The sequence below is a fragment of the Acartia tonsa genome, chromosome 4 (genome assembly GCF_053477335.1).
Source record: "Acartia tonsa isolate MP-2025a chromosome 4, ASM5347733v1, whole genome shotgun sequence".
Classification (NCBI taxonomy): Eukaryota; Metazoa; Arthropoda; class Copepoda; order Calanoida; family Acartiidae; genus Acartia; species Acartia tonsa.
The window spans coordinates 32,913,227-32,927,873 of NC_137263.1; the positions used below are offsets into that span (position 1 = coordinate 32,913,227).

The 14,647-nt window shown below is 30.6% G+C and overlaps 1 protein-coding gene across 2 annotated transcripts in view; it reads right to left on the reverse strand.

The window, feature by feature from the left end:
* The window catches only part of ave (sterile alpha motif domain-containing protein aveugle), a 72,772-nt gene that overhangs the window by 13,756 nt on the left and 44,369 nt on the right, over positions 1–14,647 (reverse strand). Inside the window, exon 3 of one of the 2 annotated variants that reach the window (XM_080157612.1) lies at positions 12,389–12,530. In XM_080157612.1, the coding sequence (XP_080013738.1) occupies positions 12,389–12,530 (142 nt within the window). Of the gene's footprint in view, positions 1–12,369; positions 12,531–14,647 lie in introns of both variants that reach the window. The other variant, XM_080157613.1, reaches the window with a different exon arrangement.

Sequence of the window (14,647 nt, forward strand, 5' to 3'; positions counted from 1 at the left end):
AATTCAGAACTGAGGCATACTGCGACATTCTGTAGAATTAATAAGGAAAATCTATTATTTTGGACAAGATTATTGCATAGCTGGTATTATTTCATTTTTAATGGTATATCTTGATAACTTTGTATGATGATCCCTTTAACATTTAGGTACAATTTCTAAAGCATAGCTACTATATAATCCTAATCGGAAAGTTCGCATGTTATATTTACATGGCGATTTTTAAGCTTTTTGAAAACACGCAGCCATCTCTATAATAATGTCTTAAAAGTCTGCCTGTCCATCTCGATAATAATGTCTGTATATGTAATTATGATTTATTGAACATTTTAACAGATAATTGTATATAGGCTTGGACAAAATGAATAAAAATAAACAAAATTACTTAGATTACGATTGAACAGTCGTTTTCCCTGAATGTCTGTACAAGTAGTTGTAAGTGTCAACAATGTCCAAAACATAGAAAATGATCCAGTGCCCATTTACAAACTTTCATAACATTATCACATTGTTTTCAAAATACTCCCCCCCCTCCACCCTTCCCCTGCTTAATTCTTTTAATTCTAAAAAATATACAGGGATTTTAAACATCCCAATTGAAATAATTACAATTGAAAATTACCACTCCTGTAGATTGGTTGAAACGTTAGACAACACTAGTTTTGAACTAACTAATTAAAATTCAGTAAAAGTACCTAAAGTTTATTAGCCAAAAGATAAAGTGCTTATATAACTTTGGGTACCTGTGTAATAAACAGCCAAATGTCTTCTTCCTCCCTAAAATTATATAAAGCTTTGCTTCCCTCATTCTCTCTATGAATTTATGTTATATACAACGCTGGTTTGTTTGATTAACGGCATTTTTTTTGCTTTTAGCTACTTTTTTTAGAGGATGGGTTCAAAACCTGCCCATGCAGCAAAACCAGGGAAAGTATGCGTCTCCTTTCATATCTGTGTGTTGTTTTGAAAGTTTAAATTGATCTCTCAATACTTCTCTTCACTAGTTGCTAATACATCTTACACACACTCACACACACATACACATTGACATTAGGAGTAAAATAAAATATTTTTAGTGAATATTCCTACTTGACATTTACCATGGATGTAGGCTATTTTTGCAAGGCCAGAGAGAATCCACTTCCAATAAAAATGTCTCCTGCCTCTATTTTAGGGCGAAGCAGTTTGTTTCAATAAATATTTTATACAAAGGGGGGGGGGCGAAAGTGACACTTTTTGAAACCAAAACTAAAAGTCAAAGGAACTCAACTAAAAAAAGAGTTACAGGTCTGACATTTTGCATGGCAGTTGCTTTATAGGGGTACAATATGGAACTGTGAAGAAACGGCGGCGCAACCGCCGAAAACCGCCGAGAAAAGGCAACAAAAATTACGGCGGGTAACGGCGGTTTTCGGCGGTTGCGCCGCCGTTTCTTCACAGTTCCATATTGTACCCCTATAAAGCAACTGCCATGCAAAATCTCAGACCTGTAACCCTTTTTTTAGTCGAGTTCCTTTGTTGACTCTTAGTTTTGGTTTCAAAAAGTGTCACTTTCGCCCCCCCCCTTTGATATCTGAAAATAAAACTCCTATCTTTAATACTAAGTAATATGATGTCTTTCTGTTCTTCTGAAGCTGAAGACCTTGATAACCACTAAACCGACAAAGTTGTGCTTCTCAAGTAATATACCAACTGGTCCTGTGGTGTTTTAAGTTATTTTCAGGGACATCCCTCTTGTAAAGAAATTGCCCTGGTACTATAAAACTTTTATTTTTTGTATAGCCATCCTTCACCCAAGGGCTAGGGGTGGAGCCACTCGTATCATATGTATATTAGTGCAAGGAACATTAAGTTCATAGAAAGAGAAGTAATAACATACAACCAACACTACAGAAACTATTACAGCATGCGTTTACTCTATAATAGAGTTCAAAGGAAAATTTTATAAAGTTTTAAAAGAATGAATGAAGTGCATGGAGTTAAAAGATATAACTTGTGTAACTAGCCTGTTGAAAAATTGAAAAATATATTTTGGATGAAACCAATATAATAAAAGACAATTTATCACCCAGGAAACAGAACATTACATCATAAGAGAGATATAGCAAGATGGTTTCTTTATTAAGGAAAGTGGATTAGCCTCTAGACTTTAGGGAATGGAATTAAAGGACGTAAAAGTAAAATATAGTAAGGTGAGGTAAGAGAAGGGATGGCATATTGGACTGTAAATTACACTAATACTCGAAGAAAGTTTTATAACCACGTTATCTTATTCGATAGCTCAAAACCTTTAGGTATTTCTATCGAATTTGGTAGAATGGTTTCAAACTAGCGGTGTCTATACAAATCAACCAATATTTTTCTTATCTACAGCAGAAGTAATTTTGTTTAACATTATTGGTGACGTATATATATTTAACGTACTTTTTCTTATCCCTTAAGATCCCTGAGAATACAAATATAAATCAGAAACACAACCTTTGAAATCAAAGAAAGACAAACAAACCTCTTTCTATAAAAGACAATTAGCCGTTAAATATTACAATCAAAATACAAAAGATCAAATTACAAAGAAAATTTGTATAGCAATTAGGAGAGATAAACAAGAATTTTTAATTGATTTCCAATTAAAAGATTAGGGATTTACAGAATCTTTAAAAATGATAGAAACAATGAAATACCTTAAAAATATTTTATTATTGAAAATATTTCTTTTTATAAAAAAGAAATATTATCCCTTTATAGTCTATTGATTAGCTGCGAATTCATTGAATTTTTATCCATTATTTTTTTCTCTCAAAAATAACACGGATGTTTAGTTAAAAGGTAAGTAAGCTTCATCCTTTATCCTTATATAAAAAGATAATATTCTAATTAAGTCATTCAAATTCTCTTTAGAACAAAAATAGTCAAGATTCTCACTTTTTTCTTCAATTTTTCAACAATTTTCTTGACATGCATATAACCAACCAACAATATTAAAGACTTATAGAGAAGATTCGCTACAAAAAATGTGAACTCTGTACACTTTCATCCAAGAGAAAAGTGGATTTTCTAAATAGCATAAAATGATTTTGAAAAATAAGCAATTCATTCAATTTGTGTAATATTAGCATTACTGGCAATTTTAAACTTTTTTCATTAAATATTTTTTGTGGATTTAAAAAAAAGCAAAATATATTCTTTATTTACTTTGCTATAAAACAAACGTTACATAATCTAATAAACAAGATAAACGACGGACAAGAAATTTCAAGTTAAAATACCATAATTTTTCAACAATCAATTGAAGAGATTTAGAAAAGAAATTACACCAATAATCTCAAGTTCTGTTGCTGAAAGTAATCTGTTTTATGAGTGTGTCGGTGAGAGTCAATGTGTATGTGTGTATGTATGTGTGTGTGTGAGTATATTGAACTGCTTATCAAGTTGGCAGAGTTGAGTCCTAAGGCAATGACAATCTCCATATCAAATTGAATTCATCTAATTCCAGGTTTGAAAGACTTCCAATGTCAGGGCTATTAACCAAGGTTTTATATTCTTCACAAAGTGTACAAAAATAATCTCTTTTTTATTATTAAATTTACACTTATGACACAAATATGAAAGTAAAATTGAAATATTTTAAAACAGGAAGAGAGTAGTACATACGTGTTTCAATAATATTTCACTTTAAATCTACTCAAAATATGAACATACAGGGTGAAAAGTTCCATTTAGTAAATTCCATCTCGAAATAGGGGATAGGTGCAATTCAACCATTTTTGTAAACAGGGCTTTATTAAAAAAAATGATACACAAACACACAGAAAAACTTTTGAGACCATTGTTTTAGAAGTTCTTAGGGCCATACTAAGGATGAGAAAGCATTTTTAACTCATTTAACTTGTTTTTTTCTTAAGTTCGAATGGTAAATTATTAGACTTTTTTTTCCAAAACAGCTAACCAATCTTAAGCATGAAAATGTTCAATATTAAAAGATTTTTTTGGACCCTGTGGGCATGGAATACATTTTGCTTTACCTCTTCCAACATTTAATATTGACAGTAATATATTAACTCAAAAGATGTAAAGGAGAGGTTTAAAAGCTTAAGGCATCTTAAAATATAAAAATAAATTCTGTACAAAATTTTTCGGTTTTAAAATTCTTATTTATGCAAAACATGTACAAAGGAATAATTGAAGTTTTATTTAAATTTAAAAACTAGCAATTACGCCCCAAGCCTCTAAGGAAGAGGTAGGCAGTAAAATAGACTAAAACCATCCCAGGACCAATGTGAATATTACCAAAATTGAATACTCAATCCTTCTAGTAATTAGCAAGATCTTAACGGACAAACGAAAAGAAAAACATGTATGATATTATAGAAGTTGCTTTTAACATTAAGCTCAATAATTTTGTTTTTATATTCCTTAATCATGATAAGAATTGGTTTTAAGCCTAACAATGTAAAACCAAGACCAACCCTTAACCACAAAAGCTAGATTTAACTTATCATGGAAATGATTAATATTAAATGAACTAATTTTCATCTCTGAATATACATATGCAGATTGGCCTAGGCAGTATTCTTTTAACATAAAATGAATGAGATTATAAAGTGTTTTAACTCAAAGTGGTTAGCGAACACACTTCCCTTCCCCTCTTTAAAAAAAAATGGTGCTACCCAGTACCCAGTGGTTTTATTTTGAGCGTTGTTTTTTATAATTCTTAAGCTTTAAAGGGTATTATTATTATTGCGAAATCAAAAATAAAAATAAATAGGTACTATATCATTTATTTTTTAAATGCTTTAAACACTCATTTTCTTGTCAAACAACAATTAGACACATTTTAAATTTATGAAAATGGCCTTAGAGATTTTTTGACCTATGCTAAGGTACTAATGACTAAGAAAAATGACTTTTGGGAAAACTAAATGGACATTTTTTAGCTGTAAAGCTTTCAATGAACAAAGGCCGTATGACGGGGAAAATCTAGTAAAATCTGGATGCGTGTATACATAAAAGTTTTGTAGCATATTTGTTGTGTCCAAGACGAGGCTATGTTATGCTACATGATGAGGATAGACAGGCGCAGCAGCAATATTATGCTGATACATTTGCAAAGACAGAGCATAAAACACCGCAGTTGCATTAAATGTATTTTTACAATTTACAGCCGCAGCAATTCACACCACAGACAGATAAAGAAATTCCAAGAGTAAACTTTTTGTAAATTAATTCGTTCAGCTGCATCAGTTTCTTGCAGCCATTGCCAGCTGTCCTAAGATAAGCGGCTGCAAAGCAATACTGCAAAGTACAAACTATGTATAATAACAATTTCAAATATTTTTCAAGCTTCAAATATTGAATGTCAACAAACTGTAGTAAAGATTAATGTAAATATATATCTTTAACAAGGATGGCAATTTACACAAAAGCAACGCATTGTACATACATTTATTAAAAGTGCTTAACAAACTGTTGTATAAATGACAAAACATAAATGCTTTGCTTACGGAATAATGTTAACCATAAATAAAAAGTTCTATATCTGCAGTTTTTTATTACAAGACGTCACATGGGCAAACAGAATAAGCCTAATTATAAAAGGCTTCGCTTTCACACTTACAACTGTATGCCACATGTGAATAAATAGCATTCAGAAAGGGTAAATAGGAATAAAAATTCATATTTCCATCTACACGATCACAACTTTATTTTGAAGATATGGCAAATTATCAAAATATCACATTTTAAAACTTTTATACATATATCCTCTATAAATCTTGGGAAACTCATAATTTTAACCATAATACGGTATTCTTTAATTGAAAAAGGTAATATTTTAGAATGAGTAAATGAGAGTTTGACTACTTAGTGAACTGAATAAAATTTCTTTTCAAAAACCCGTATGATGTTATAGAAATTTTTCATGAAAAAATCAAGGATCGGGTCTGAATATTTGCCGGGGCCACTAAAAAAGGAATTTATACTATTCATTCTTTAACTGTGGAAAACTGCAATAAATCTAATTTAGCCTATCATGAAACTACATTTATTTTTATTTTAGCTATGTCAAGATCAAAACAAAATGATCTAGTTTAAAATTAATTAGATTTATATGAATATTATCGAGCACTAGCAGCTAGCACGAGGTTAAATTGAAAACTGAATATCAACACATCCTCAAATTAACTTAAACATCCGAAATATGCGTGTCTGTTTGTTTGGCTCTATTAATTCTGGAATGTGTTTGTATGTGTGGTCTGTTTATGTTAAAATTTGTGTGTCTGTAAATGTTTGTAAGTAAAAATGTATAAGTTTAGTCTACAATTGCACAATAAATATATTGAATGAATCAGGTGTGTAATCTTAGGCAAAAAGGGAAGGGAAAGGGTCGGGCTAGGCTGACCGCTACGATAACGACCCTCTCTTCCCCCTTACTGAATCTCCTCCTCACTTTGTCCTCTTCCTTTCTGGGGCCAGAGGGACGGTAACAGCTGATATAAGAGACCCCCACCTGCGGCCAATGAGTACAAACATTCCTTAGAAAATGACTCAACAAATGAGGAACAACTTTCCTAATTTTCACTGAAATAATTTAACTTTCAGAGATGAATTTGAAATTTTATTGAATGAAGCCCTACCTACCTGACAAATACAATTATCATGTTTTATTCTGACAAAAATATAGTTTTAGTAGCGCAGCTACTCCGTGATATTAATGTCTGTATGCCATTCAATAGTATGGACACAAAATTAATCTAATCATTTTTAGATTAGTAAACTTTAACAAATTAAAATCATCAATATTTAAATATAAAAATAACATTAAAATCAAAAATGCCATGTCCAATGATTTATAAGCAAAAGCACATAAGAAAATTATTTCTTTTTATCAATTTTTCAATCTAATCTGAACAATTTGTAATCATAAATTGCCTAAAAATTTTCTCTACTCTAACTCTATCATACTGAATTGCTCATTTTATAAGAAATGTTAAAAGCTTGTTATTTCTGCGCTATTTAAGAAAATAATTGTCCTTGTTTATATTTGTATAAGGAAATTGCTTGTGTATTGTTTTCGTACTTTGAGTGCATTTTTCACATTAGGATATTTAGCAACTAGGATTTAACTCAAAAATATTTAGACAAATTTAGTCCATACTCGCGCAGCAATAATAAGTTATCAATATATCAACACCAAATAAGAGTATATGGTAATTAAGTAAAATATTCCAAAAGCTCAATTTCAAAAGAAAATTCTAAACACGTTATTTTTAAAATTAACAAAACCTTTAATAAACAAGGAAGATCAGTAATCTTACATAACTTAATTCGATGTTATTACTGAAGAAAATATAGACTTAATATAGTTAAAGATAAAATGTGTCTTAGAAAATTTTTAAACGTTAGGTATTGATTTCTTTTTAAAAATGAATGAAGCAATTCTTTATTTGTAACTAGGAAGTTCTTGTTTAATATCCGTTTAAATATGCAATGCATGGGGCCAACCAATTGACAAACAATGTATGATGCAAACTTAGCAATAAAAATGGGACATTCGTTTAAAATCATGAATCTATCTGATACAGAAATAAACATTTTTATCCCCTAGTAAAAAAGAATAAAAACTGGTTTGTTAAGTTTGATTCTTTTGCTTTTGATTTTTAATGAGTTTAACCCTTGAATGGCCAATCTGCAGAAAACAACAAAACATAGGGAATTATTAAATAGTATTTGTATTGTTTTAAAACAAAACAAATTGCCTGGACCAGCCCGGAATACAAATTGAAGTAGTTGGATGCAGCTCACACAAACAAAAGGCTTTTATTCCATCACGTCCAATTAAATAAGATGCGAGTATGGTGGGTTGTATTGCATCAAATGCTCTTTTTATATCTAAAAAAGTTGCATCGGTTTACATTGTTGTCCCAAAATAACAAATTACTGACAATTAATCCTACAAGAAATTTAGAAACTGTTTATCCTTATTTGATAGGGGAGCAGATATATATTCATGTAATTTTAACTTAACTCTTTAACTGGACTCGTAAACCGTCAATTTTTAGCTGCTGATAGCAAACATATTGACAGCTGTATTTCAAAAAATATTCTTTATCAACCACATATTTTAAGCTACCGCAGCTGTTAAAAAAACTTGTGGCTTAATGTTGCTCAGCTTAAAAAAAGGCCATTCTTGTTTAAAATTGCGCAAAATCAATACTGTTAAAGCTAAATAAATCTTTACCTCGTGATTATTCTTGGGGAAAAAAGAGGGTTTAAATGCTGCGGATAAAATATTTAAATTTGCACACCTTGCCCAAATATTTTCTGCTAAATCTTAACTTAAAAATGAAGGTATTGTTGGTTAGACTGAATAATGGCAATAATATCGTTTCTATTAAGTATATATTTTTTTTATAGGAAATTGACATTTATGTAAATATATTTCTTATGTATAATTTTTGAAATCAATGAAAAAACAAGGAAATCAAGTAATTGAAGGTCATTGTCACTAGTAGATGTACTGATTAGCCAAGATATTATAATGAAATTAAGAACTTTCTCATCATCTGATGTCCCTTTAATTCTGAACGCACACAAGCACACACAAATACACACACACACACACGCACACACACAAATACACACACACACATACACAGAAACAGAATCACCACATAAAATAAAACAAGGAAAACAGTTTCAATTTTTCTTTTCTCTGATCCTGTGTTTAGGATATAAAAAAAAAGAAATGAGATATGGAGGTTTACAATTTTTCTTTCCATTAATATTAAATTTTCCTAAAAGAGTTTCTCATTTTCATAAAAAAAACTCAAATATAAATTAAATGATTAATAATTTAAATGTTGGATTTAGGAAATATTAAGTTCCTCCAATTATTTTAAAAGGGGGGGGGGGGGGGTTAATGCAACCATCTCGTAATCAGTGAGCAAATGGCACTTAGAATTCGAATTTCCATCTATAATTTTGCATGAGTAATCCTTGGTAGGCCTATTTTCCCTAAATCGAACAAAAAGTTGGAAAAGTTACGGCTAACGGCTGGCGGCTCAGCTATTTTGCCATTTTTTTGATATTTATACTGCAAATTAGTCACGAAACCTCTCTCAACATAATACTCTTTTCTACTCCAAAACGCTATCAAACGGTTCTAGACGGTAGCTGTTGGTACTAGAAGTTTTAAAATTGGTTATTGCTATCATTTAACATGAATTAAACCAAAAATATGTTTTAAAAAGTCGATTCCTACGTAATTGATGATGGATTTATCCTGAAAATAGGCAAAAAACGGCTGAACGGCTGAGCCGCTAGCCGTTACTTTTCCAACTTTTTGTTCGATTTAGGGAAAATAGACCTACCAAGGATTACTCATGCAAAAGTTCAGATCTAAATTCGAATTCTAAGTGTCATTTGCTCACTGATTACGAGATGGTTGCATTAAACCCCCCCCCCCCCCTTATATAATTATATTTAAGCGACAAAATGTATTTTTTTCTGTTCTAATTTTTATTAACTTAGAAAATAATACCAAAGTTAAAAGAAATTGTAGCAACGAAGGTTGAAACAAAATAAGTTCTATTGTAAACTTATGTTAATCAAAAGTGTATTAACAAGTTTTTCAACTGTACTGTAAAAAATAAAAAAGAGATTAGTTAATGTTTCTTACAGTGTTTTGGTGAAAATACGAAAAGTTGTAAATCTTTTACAATCTAAACTGCTTCCCATCCTCATTATTTCTATGTAATACAGCTGCAAGGTTTTTCAGCCGTCAATCCTTATATTAAAGAAACAGGATGTTTGTATGTTTGTACCGAAGGATCTCGCTAACTGCTGCGGTCGAGTCACCTCTACAGGGTAGCTTCTTATAGGTCCCGGGAAGGTTTATAACTATTTTGGGAGAGGTTACCACCACCCTCCCAAGAGAAATTTAAAATAAAAATATTGGGTTATGGAATTCAACTCCTCCCTCCTCAATACCCCTAGAGGCCTCTAGGGGCGTGGCCGCTTGTTTCAAGATAACCTAGACACTAAAGTTATTTTTTTCCTATTTCAAAATCATATAGGATTATTGATTTTTATCTTAATCAATTATTTCCTATGAATGCCTAAATATTTTTACATAACAGACCCCTTAAAAGAAGCAACTATTGTGAAAGAACAATTAATCTTAAGAATAATGTAAGAAGGAGAGTACTTGAAACACATCTTATGTCATATTCTCACAAATAATAAGAAACTTTAGATGTAGAGTAAATATTACCATCAAAAAAGTCTGTTTTTTGTATAACAAGATTTACCTACTTTTTAGGTACAATATGGTTATCTAATAATAAATAATACCCAATCAAAACTATACAATATGAAACAGGTGGGATGTCTGATTGTTTGTACCTTCTTTCTAAGTACAACAAGGTTATCTAATGATTAATTTCCAAACTATACAATATGAAAGAGGAGGAATGTCTGTCTGTCCATTAAACATTATTTCAACCGTAACGTTTTCGTGTGACAAAGCCTGAGGTAAAAATAATAGAATAAGATATTACACAGAATCATAACTAACTAACATTTTAGCATTAATAAGCATGCGGAGTTAAATAATAATATGACACAATACAAGTTTCCAGAATTAGAAACAAAATCCTTTTTTTTAGTTAGTCCTGTAACACACCCTTCCTGTTATATTTAAATTTTCAAATTATGCATTCTTTAAAAAAAGATACTGAAAATCATGGAAGAAAGATAAAGACAAAGTTATTAATGTGAGAGATAGATAAGATCAATGTTAATTGGAATATGGCTTTATTTTATACTAGCGGTTATGCGGAGTGGGTTGAGTCAACCTTCCCCAACTTTCACTTTTAGTTTTTAAAAAAGTAATTATAAATATTATTTTAAGGGTAATTTTTTCTGAGGCCAATTTCTATTTGGAGGGTGGTGTTACTTTTTCCTAAAAAGTTTTAAGCCATCCCTGTACCTATGAGAGGCTACACTGTAAAGGAGAATAATCATATACATACTATTACTTTATATAAGGAGATTCAGCGATTTAAATTATGTGTGTGGAATTTGACAAAGTTTTTTTTGTAATAAAGAATAGTTATTTCTCGCATCGTATTATAAACAGATTTCAGCGGATATAAAATGTTCAATCATAAGATTAAAACCAGCTTCTTTAGCCCCGAGATGCCGAAGGCACAGGCCAAAAAAAAAGATTTTAATCTTATGATTGTATATTTTATATTCGTAGAAAACTGGATATAATAAGATGCTAGACATAGTTTTTTTCGTATGAATGAGAACCGGTTCTTATCCACCAGATATTAATCGGTTTCGAATGAATACGAGAAAATATATTAGAGCCTAAAATTTCATTAAAACATTAAAAAAGCAAACAATTGTACATTTTTGGTTCAACACAATATAATATATCTATTTTCTGACCACTTGACCTGTTATACTGGCCAAGTATTTACCAATCAACCTCTTATTTATCTATCAACATTATTCATATAATAAACATGAGTAAATATATCAAAAAAAAACGTAGCAACAAAAAATATTATAGCAAGTAAAACAGTACAAAACTTTTCTTGTTTAATTTTTTTAATAATAAAATTAATTAAAATTCGAACATTATTTACAATAATAACCTTTCATAAATAGTTTTAATAAGTTAATATTAGAAAAAAGTGAAAACCCCTTTCTGATAAAAATCTTGACCTCTAAAAAAACACAAGAAGACAATTTAAGGCAATCTTGAGAAGAACAACATTAATAAGTAAGCTTTTTCAGTGACCTTAGTTAACAGAAAGAAATTGGACTTTTTAGAATGTTGGTTAATAATGATATATATTCTTCAATTTTAGCTTAGTTCATTTGATTATCTGTATGAAATTACTCAAACAAGACCAAAGTCTTGCATTTGCAAATCTACTACTTTTTAGCCATTTTTACTTCATATCTTACAGACAACACACGACTTAGATCTGTTCCTGAATAATAAAATATTGAAGAATATACATCCATTTGACAAGGAAAGGAAGGTCAGATTTGTAGACTTCATAAAATCGCCGATTTTTATTGGAGATTGAGAAAGAAACAATTTCATTATTTAGCGTAGTAATATAAGGAAGGGAGGGAGGGGACATTGGACTATAAAACATATCTAAATAACTTTGAAATCAATTATTTTTATCTTAAAGGGGATAATTTTGTTTATTATCGCATAGAATTGTCCGTTGTCTTATCCCTTGAGTGATATCTATTAATATACTATGGAGAAAATATCCGTGATTTTACAAAGTCAACAAATTGTGCCCTCTGAATACTAGGATAGAAGAAAGAAGAAGGGTGGGATACCTGTCCTGGTCATCACTACCTGCGCTCCTGGTCTCTCAGGTAAAGGATGGAGGACCTCAGCCTCAGCTTTGCAATCTCTCTCCAGATGAACTGTCTGTGCTCTGGATGAACAATACCCAGCCTCATCAAGGAGTTCTCATTCATCCGCACCAGGCAGCGACCTGAAATAAGAGTTTCATTGAGACATCTTGTGATCAAATCAAAACTAAAATTCAATATAAAAGAGGGTAACTTTTTCGCGCAATTCCGTAAAGTTGGGTGTTAGTTGTAGTCTAATGCTCTTATTATGTCAAACTGTTCTTAATTATGGACAATTTCATATATTACATTTGGTTAATAATTTGACTTAAAAAGAGCATTTGACTACAACTTAACACCCAACTTAATACGTAATTAGTTGGAAAAAATTGACTCTCTTAATCCAAATTAAAGCCCATTATAAGCAACTTGCTTCGTGAAATCAACTTAAGTATATCATCTATTTTTATAAAAAAAAAATATCAAAATCAAAATCGATTAGTAAAATTTGGTCTTATTTTCTAATTTTAACCATTCTAAATAGAAGATGTAAAATCAACATCATTTTCTCAAAGTATAAAATATTCAAATCTAAAACCTACAGCATGATTGGAAAATAAAAATGTATGTCAGTGAAGGATAATCTTATTACCAATGTCAATACAATATCATACTATAATCCTATACTTTTCCACCAACACAAGGTTATACATCCAGAAAACTGATTCCATTAACATTTAAGAAACCAACCCTTACCGCACCATAAATAGGGCTGTAAACTTAGAATGGATAAAAGATACCATGCAATTTTTTCTTCTGTAAACAGAACTTCATATGAATGGATATAAAATAAACGTGGATATTATGACAGGAGAAAAATTTTCGTCAATTTAGGTTGCTAACACGGAACTCATTTATTGGACAGTTCGTTCATCAGTAGGAGGGGAGAGGATGGGGTAAAGGTGGTAGATAGGGGGTTATCGTTATTTTGGCCCGCTGAGAATTTCCTTATATTAGAGCATATGAAAATCTGGTGTAAAATCCAAGTAATAATAACTGGCTGGTTTAGAAAGAAGTATTATCTCCAATGTTAAAATTATTTTCTATAAACAATCTTTTATTTGTGATCTTTATCCCTTTCCAGCTTTTATAGATTCTGTGAAGGTCCAATATTTATTTGCAATTAATCACAAATTGATATTATATTACATATAGAGATTACTTAGAGTAGGAATTAAAGAACAATCCTTTCTATAAAGTAGCAAGGTTTTTTTTAGTATAAAGTTATAGATAATGTTTATAAAAGTTTTATTTGGATGGTTTGGTCTACGTTCCTACTTAGGGGTATTTATCCCCCAATTGCCTTATAAATATAATCTAGCGTTTTTAGGTAATGTTCTAACTGGCCTAATGTCATTTTATCAATTTTTAATAATCTGTTATCCAATGGGGAGGGGAGGAGCCGATATTATTGTTTGTCGTTAACCATTTTATATAAAAAATCAAGTAAACGGAAACCAATTTGAATAAGATATATTCGATTTGTCAAAATACACATAAACATGATAAAAAGTGTATTAATAGAATCCCTATTATCGATTGTTGACTTCCCATACAACCTCCCTCCCCCCTTTTTTATTTTAATCTGATTAGAGACGCCTTCTCAACATACCTAAACCTAACATTACATGCATCAAAATAAGCCCCCGGGAAAAAAAAATTCGGAAACTGAAGGGGGTGGGGTGGGGGGTATAATTTGTTCACTATATAGCGCTGTACGAGATATTGTGATATATGATGTATCCTTGCAATCTTATGGAAGGTGACATACAGACATATTTATTGATATATTATGTCTACGAGCATAAACCGCCGTAAAATGCATCTTTTACTCAAACAAACATAGACACGTAATATATACAAACACACACACAAACATACGTACACAACATGTAAACAAAAGTATAAAAAGCACCTGTATCGAATAGGCCAATTAGGAAAGGATTTTTTTTTATTATCTTTTAGTTGTATTTTTTCGTATTTGTTGGTAAAGTCCTTAAATTTTTAAAATACAAAAGCATGAGTTAAAGAAGAATCTCAACATCTGTAGGTAGTGAAGAACCAAAAATATGAATTGAAAAACAGACGAAGTCAGTTATAGAGAAAAATGGATCAAGTAAATATATACAATATGCTGGGAATCTTTACACAAAAAATTAGTAATCTATCTTAAACAGCACCCGAACAAAATTCACATTTC